Below are 8,193 nucleotides of genomic sequence, written 5' to 3' on the forward strand. Positions count from 1 at the left end.
CAGTCTTTTTCTCATAATTCTGCATTTATGTAATAATTTGACATTTATATCTCATAATTTTGACTTGTGTCCTCATAATTCTGCATTTTTATCTCATAACTCAGAATTCTTCTCACATTTCAGTATTTATCTCATAATTCAGATTTTCCTCATAATTCTGCATTTATATCTCATAATTCTGCATTTATTTAATAACTGGAGATATATCTCATAATTTTGACTTTTGTCCTCATAATTCTGCATTTATAGCTCATAATTCTGCATTTATGTAATAATTTGGCATTTATATCATAATTTTGACTTTTGTCCTCATAATTCTGCATTTATATCTCATAATTCTGCATTTATGTAATATTTTGGCATTTATATCTCATAATTTTGACTTGTGTCCTCATAATTCTGCATTTTTATCTCATAACTCAGCAATTCTTCTACTCACATTTCAGTATTTATCTCATAATTTTGACTTTTCCTCATAATTCTGCATTTTATATCTCATAATTCTGCATTTATTTAATATATTTGGCATTTATATCATAATTTTGACTTTTGTCCTCATAATTCTGCATTTATATCTCATAATTCTGCATTTATGTAACAATTTGGCATTTATATCATAATTCTGACTTTTTTCCTCATAATTCTGCATTTATATATCATAATTCTGCATTTATGTAATATTTTGGCATTTATATCTCATAATTTTGACTTGTGTCCTCATAATTCTGCATTTTTATCTCATAACTCAGAATTCTTCTCACATTTCAGTATTTATCTCATAATTCAGATTTTCCTCATAATTCTGCATTTATTTAATAACTGGAGATATATCTCATAATTTTGACTTTTGTCCTCATAATTCTGCATTTATATCTCATAATTCTGCATTTATGTAACAATTTGGCATTTATATCATAATTCTGACTTTTTCTCATAACTCTGCATTTATATCTCATAAGTCAGAATTATTCTCACAATTCAACATTTACCTCATAATTCTGACTTTTTCTCATAACTCTGCATTTATATCTCATAAGTCAGCAATTGTATCTTACATTTAATTTTTTCTATAAATTCTGCATTTATATCTAATAATTGAGACTTTTTCTTATAATTCTATATTTATATATCATAATTTGGCATTTATATTGCACATTTCAAATTTGTCTCATAATTCTGCATTTATATATCATAATTCAGACTTTTTTCTCACAATTCTAAATTTATATATAATAATTCAGACTTTTTTTTCTTATAATTCTGCATTTATATAGCACAATTCAGATTTTTTTCCTCACAATTCAACATTTATATCTCATGATTATGATTTTTTTTCTCCTAATTTGGCATCTATATCTCATAATTCAGCATTTTTAAATCTCACATTTCAGTTTTATATCTCACGCTTTTTCCCACAATTTGGCATTTATATCTCATAATTCAGATTTTATTCTCATAATTCTGCATTTACGTCTCATATTACAAATTTTTCTCAAAATTCTGGATTTATATCTCACAATTCAGACCTGTCATCATAATTCTGCATTTATATATCATAATTTGGCATTTATATCTCACATTTAAGATTTTCCTCAAAATTCTGTATCTCACATGTATCTCATAATTTATATCTCACAATTCAGACTTTTTCTCACAATTCAGCATTTATATCTCGTAATTCTGCATTTATATATTATAATTTGGCATTTACATCTCACATTTCTGATTTTCCTCATAATTCTGCATTTATATCTCATAACTCAGAATTCTTCTCACAATTCAGCATTTATCTCATAATTCATTTTTTTTCTCATAATTTGGCATTTACATATAATTCAGACTTTTCCCTCATAATTATGCATTTATGTCTCATAATTCTGCATTTATATCTCACATTTCAGATTTTTCTCAAAATTCTGCATTTATATCTCACAATTAAGACTTTTTCTGACAATTCTGAGTTTACGTCTTGCAATTCCACATTTATCTCATAATTCTGAGGGAAAAAGTCCCTCCATTACCATTAGCCAGATCAGATCAGTTACCTTTTAATGCTGAATAAAGATGCTGAAGGTGCTTCGTTCACTCCTGCAGGTGATTGGGATGCTGCCAGGTGAGAAAGGAAAGTCTCCGTATGTCACCTGTCGAGCAAGGGTGAGTAAGATCTACCTGACCTTCAGCCAACCTTCATCAATAACAGCCAGCCAAGCTTGAATTACATCTGTAATGTTTGTTCACCGCATCCCTCATACTCAGAGGTATAAAGATGGAGATGATTGGGTAAGAAAAAGACTAGTCTGCACACTTAGCATCCCTAAACGTAGACTAGTACAGTACAGGCCCTAACTAGTGCTAAACTCTCATGCATTCTGTGGTTAGTAGACATGTAGCATTGCGTTGCATCATTTCTAAATGATCATCATGATCCAACTTTGATGTCACACACAATCTTTGTCGTCTGGTTGATAGTTTCAAGTTTTTTATCCAGTCAGAGCTATTTTAGTGTAACTGTAGCCGGAGCTGCTCCTGTCAGATCTTGAGTGATTTTGATCAAGTAAAGGTCAGAATAACTGCAGTAATATCTCCAGATGAACTCTTACTGGACTGAAGCAGCTCAGCTTTACTTGATTCTCCATCAATCATGTTTTATAGTCTCAAATCTGATCATCAGGATCTTTTGAGGAGCATTTGTTTCCAGAGGCGTTACTTTCACTGTTCCTCAGCGGAGGAATGATCTTCACAAGCCTCCAGAACATCTCACATCTTCTGAGGAGCCTTTATTTCTTCATCTCTCAATCACTGCATTATATGTTTGGATCATTTACATCTCATCTTATTACTGGAGATATAGAGCCACGACTCATATTTAGATCAGTTTGTCAGTATCTGCTGAACTGTTATAAAGATCTCACTGATTTACATCACAAGCAGCAGAATTTCATTATATAAATCAGATTCAAATCAGCACCATTTGCTCATTTTGAGTCTTGAGTTACCTCCATATTCTCACTTTATCAGACTATATGAGCCATAAAAGCCTGATGGATCAATATTATACTCAGCAAGATTTTTTAGGCAATTATTTCATACGTCAGGCTTAATGTGGTTAAAACGAGGCTTCCTCATGCATCTGTTTTTTGTTTTAAAGACAAAAAACATTCTTTCTTTTTTTTAGCATATTTTAATGCTTATTTTAAGTCATCTTGAGGTCCTCTGCTTGAGAACCACTGTGCTTTACATCGCACTGAGATTTCTCTCTTGTTGTGTGTAGAAGGAAGATTCGGACAATATTGGTCCAATCGCATACTTCCCTCCAAACGGATCTTTCAACCTCATGTACTATCCGTACTACGGCAAGAGAGCACAGGCAAGATTACACACACACACACACTTTCCAAGTTTTACGGGTTCATTCCAAAGGCGTAATGGTTTTTCTACTGTACAAACCGTATATACTATCCCCTCACACTAAACTACAGGCATTAAAGTCTGATTTATAAGCTGTTTTCCTCATTTTTGTGAGACATTTTGTCATCATAACATAAGGAATAACTGAACCACGCACACTCACACTGATGTGTGATTATATACGTGTGCAAGCTCTCTCTCTGTGTGTGTTATAGGTGAATTATTCTCAGCCCCTGGTGGCGGTGAAGTTCATGAACCTCACTCTCAACACGGATGTCAACGTGGAGTGTACGATCAACTCCAACTCTAACATCACTCAGTTCAAGATCAGCGAAAGAGACAAGTTCGCTGGCCGCGTTATCTTCAAGCTGCGCATCAACACAATGTAGAGCAACTGCATCTGCCACACACACACACACACACACACACACACACACACACACACACACACACAGGAGATTGTAGGAGTCATTCATATCTCAAAGTGTTCAATGTATTCGTCTGTTCCATTCTCCTGTCTACATGACGGTCTCTGTGTGCGTGTATGTGTGTGTGTGTGTGTGTGTGTGCATGCGCGTGTGTATCTTTGTATCTCTGTGTGTTTTGAGTACTCTTGACTGTCGTCATATCCAGCTGATAGCGTTCCAAAGTGAAATCAAGAGAGCAGGAAAATATCATCTCTACACATAATCATCACGAACAATCCAGTGAATTCAGAGAGACCGCAATCATCCAAAACCTGCCCAGAAATTATATTTCATATGAAGAAAACATGCTTAACTTTTGTCCCAAATATAGGAAAATAACATCATGATGTGAAAAATATAAAATAGGCTTCATTGTCTTTATGCAAAATATAATTTCTTACCTTTATCTTGTGATGTCGAGCTAAAATGTAACCTGGATTCACTCGTATATAATGGCTTTTACGTGACTGAACTCATAACAAATAACACAAATTAGGTCAAATCTGGTTTAGGAAATGTGCATATATGATGAATTAACAAAACAGAGGCATAAAAATCATTACAGACTTGAATCATCTGTCACATATCGCTCTCTTAACCTGATATCTGTTTTATCCATGTTTGTTTATTTATTTCTGAATTAAGGTACATTTATAATGTTATTTATTATCTGATTTGTGGTTTTAATTTTTTATATATACAACATTTGTGAAGATACTTTTGTAACACTGTAATGTTCATGAACACACCCACACGCACACGCACACACAAGCTTAGTTAAACTCAAACAATTACGTTCTGCACATGCTCAGATTGCACTCGATGACTGACACATTAGCCAATCAGCTTCAAGCTGCGCCATATCATTTCGCCATTAATTTGCGATTAATTTGCATATTTACTAAATTTCGTCCAGAGTGGTACGACCCATCTTTCCAAATGTGCACACAGCAATACCTTCTGGACTTGTAAATAATACAAAATCTGAGGTAGTTAACGAAGAGAGTAGTTGCGAAGAAAAAATTAAGATAAAAATTTGCCAATCCAATACTACTAACGTAGATGAATGAACAAATGTGTTTTCTTCCCAAAAAGTGTTTTTTAACTTATTTGTTGTTGAGCACATCTTGGGTTAGCGCCCGTTAGCACAGCGGAAATATGACGCAAACATTAATTTCATATATTTCTTGAATTTTTAGTTAGTTTCTTCCTAGCTTTGGTAGAATCTTAGATTTTTTTATCATGTGATTTAACATTTGGGTGTTCAAGTTGAATGGACAAGTCAGACTCCTGATTTGTGAGCGAGACATTAGTGTAGTGCTTATTAGCGAACCACTCTGCCGTCGATGGCGCGGTTTTTTTTCTTACGTGTTTCTCATAATCCTATATTTTGCCCCCACTAGTGAATGTGCCGCTCTACTGAGTTACTGCCAGAGTGTTGTGCGTTTGAAACATTGGAGGGTGTGTGTTAGAAAAGTGTGGGGGAAAAAAGAGCCAAACGTGGCCAAACTTTCAAATTAACGTCACTAGTCCATCCGTCACACATCAGCGCAGAACTTACTGCCTGATGTTGGGATCGGTTCAATGTTTACACAGAGCAGTGACTAATGACTAGATTAGCCACGTGCTAAACTTACCCTGCCTGGCGTACGTTTACTAAGATCTACTTCACGTGTGCTGCCTGACCGCTTTACATCATGAGATAGATTTTATATGTTTTTAAGATACGGTAAATCAAATTATTGCACATTCTTTCCGACTTCTGAACTTTAGACGCAGCAGCGATGCGTATCAGCAAGTCGCTGCACCGAAAGTTTGTACACCGCGAGTGTAGATCATGCACATTATTCATACGTTTTATTCATTTCCATTAGACAAAAAATTTAAGCAGACAGGAATTTGGGACATCATCACCATGGGAACAGTGAATGAAATCACCAGTGATCTCACGTGCTATGTCGTGGTCGCAGTTACTGTTGCTTTGCGTGATTTTCTGTGCGATCGGGTGTTGCATGTGAGAGTGAAAACGTTCCCATGCTGACCAACAGAAAGCTATGGACGCCTATTTCTACCACCTAAGAAACAAAAAAACATCATGTTTAAGTCATATGATTTCAAAAGTCAGAATTATGAGATGAAATTATAACAATACTATGACTTTATATGTCGTAATTGACATACTATGTTGCAATCATCACTTAAAAATTTAAATTATGACTTCTAAATCATAATTATGAGATAAAAAGCCAATATTGACCTACTGAATTGAAATTATGAGATTAGAAAGGGCAAAAAAATAAATAAATACTATATCATAAATCTGAACTTTATTAATCTCATAATTTTGGTTTAGTAGATTTAGTATCAATTTAATAAACGTTTAAAGTCAACTTAGTGTCATAATTTAGTTTTTTATCTCATAGTTATGACTATGTCATAATTTTGACTTTAAAAGTCATAGTTTCTGTTTTTTATAATCATAATTATGAATTAGAATGTCATAATTTCAAAAATTTTTCTCCTATAATTGACTTATTACGTCAGTTTCAACGTTAAAGTCATAATTTCAACCTTTCATCTCATAATTATGACTTGTGTCATCATTTTGACTTTTTGTCTCATAATTGTGACTTAGTATGTACATTTTGACTTTTAAAGCCATAATTTTGACTTTTCATCTCATAACTAGGACTTGTCATAATTATGACTAAGTATTAATTTCAATTTATAAAGCCATAGATTTCAGATTTCTATCCCATAATTGTGACTCAGTATCTCATAATTTGGACTTTTTAATCTGATAATTGACTTAACATCAATTTTGACTTTTAAAGTCATAATTATGACTTTTTATTTCATATTTGTGACTCAATATGTCATTATTTAGATTTTTTTAAATCTCATAATTGACTTAGTATGTCAGTTTTGACTTTTAAAGTCATAGTTGACTTTTTGTCATGATATTGACTTTTTATCTCATAATTATGACTTACCAAAGCATGATTTGTTTTTCTTACGTGGAAGAAATGGGCTTCCATAGAAAGCTGAATGCTTTGATAGTGACTTTGGTGTTTTTTGCCTGCGAAATTTCACAAATGTGACTGTACCTTTACAGCTTCAACAAAGCCTATGTGCTTCAAAAATATCAGCGATGACACACGGCGACAAACACGTGCTTACACAAACAATGGCAACGACACCTGCGCTACCCTCATTTGAGAGCTTTCCACTCACACACACACACACACACACACACACTCACTGACGGCACCGCTGAGCTCTTTGTCCCCGTCTGTATTTCTCTCCAAACCAATAACGCGACACGCTCGTCACTTTGAGTTCTCACCGGATTCTCATCTGCCCTTCATAGTGAGACGGTGTCTTATTCTTTCTTCACCCTCTGTAAAAACACTGCTCAGAAACTAGATGTATCTTATTAAATATCCTGAATATACTGTTATATATTGCCTGACATGAAAATTGTGAAACTTATATTCAAAAAACAAATGATAATCATTATAAATGAAAAAATGGAAACAGGAAATAAAAACATTTTGTGTTTAACAAACATATTTGTCTACAGAATCTTATTTAAATAAAGATCTCACGGTCTCAAAGACTATAGATTATACATACAGTATTTCATCTCTGAACTGTCTTTCCCAACCCCCAAAGGAAGGTTTTGTCAAATTTAACTAATTATGACAAGACAGATGAACATGAATGCAGTTTTCTTACAAAGACAAAAACATATATGAATGATGTACGTACTGAGAGCTTTCTCATGTGTAACTGCAGATGTGATCCTCTCTGTGTGTCTCCCTATAGGAAAGAAAATCACAAAATATCTTGAATGTTTTTCTTGGATCAGTGGTTTAGACGGGTTTTGCTTCAGGTCTAATCATCAAGTGGCGTTCAACAGTGTCCCAAATATTTTTATGGTGCAAACAAGAGGAAATCAAACAAAAGCAATGTATTATTATTATCATACTGTGCAAACATTATTAACATGAGCTGAATATGATCAATTAAAAGTTTTGGTTTCTACCACATGAATTTGTGCTGAACTATAGCGTTCGACTGGAAACACAACCCTTGACTTTGGCCACAAAAGATACGGGAAGTGTTTCCTGATAAGTCTATTTGTTTTACTATCTTAACTATGCATCATTGGACGGCTAGTTGCGTGTTCTTGTTTGCATTCTGATCAGACCTGCGGAACATTTATCGGTTAATTGGTTGTGACCCACCAGTTGAGAAACACTGCGATTAAATGGAGAAAAACACCACAATAAAAGAAACAATCCAGTTCCAGAAG

The 8,193-nt window shown here is 33.8% G+C and overlaps 1 protein-coding gene across 1 annotated transcript in view; it reads left to right on the top strand.

Moving 5' to 3' along the window:
- Positions 1-5,946, top strand: part of LOC109059940 (sodium/potassium-transporting ATPase subunit beta-2-like) — a 13,896-nt gene extending 7,950 nt beyond the window's left edge. Inside the window, exons 5-7 of the mRNA XM_042713918.1 lie at positions 2,095-2,154; positions 3,272-3,367; positions 3,624-5,946. Of these exons, the coding sequence (XP_042569852.1) occupies positions 2,095-2,154; positions 3,272-3,367; positions 3,624-3,797 (330 nt within the window). The 3' untranslated portion in view covers positions 3,798-5,946. The remainder of the gene's footprint in view (positions 1-2,094; positions 2,155-3,271; positions 3,368-3,623) is intronic.
- The last annotated feature ends 2,247 nt before the right edge of the window (positions 5,947-8,193 follow it).

This window comes from Cyprinus carpio, chromosome A23 (assembly GCF_018340385.1).
Source record: "Cyprinus carpio isolate SPL01 chromosome A23, ASM1834038v1, whole genome shotgun sequence".
In the NCBI taxonomy this organism is placed as follows: Eukaryota; Metazoa; Chordata; class Actinopteri; order Cypriniformes; family Cyprinidae; genus Cyprinus; species Cyprinus carpio.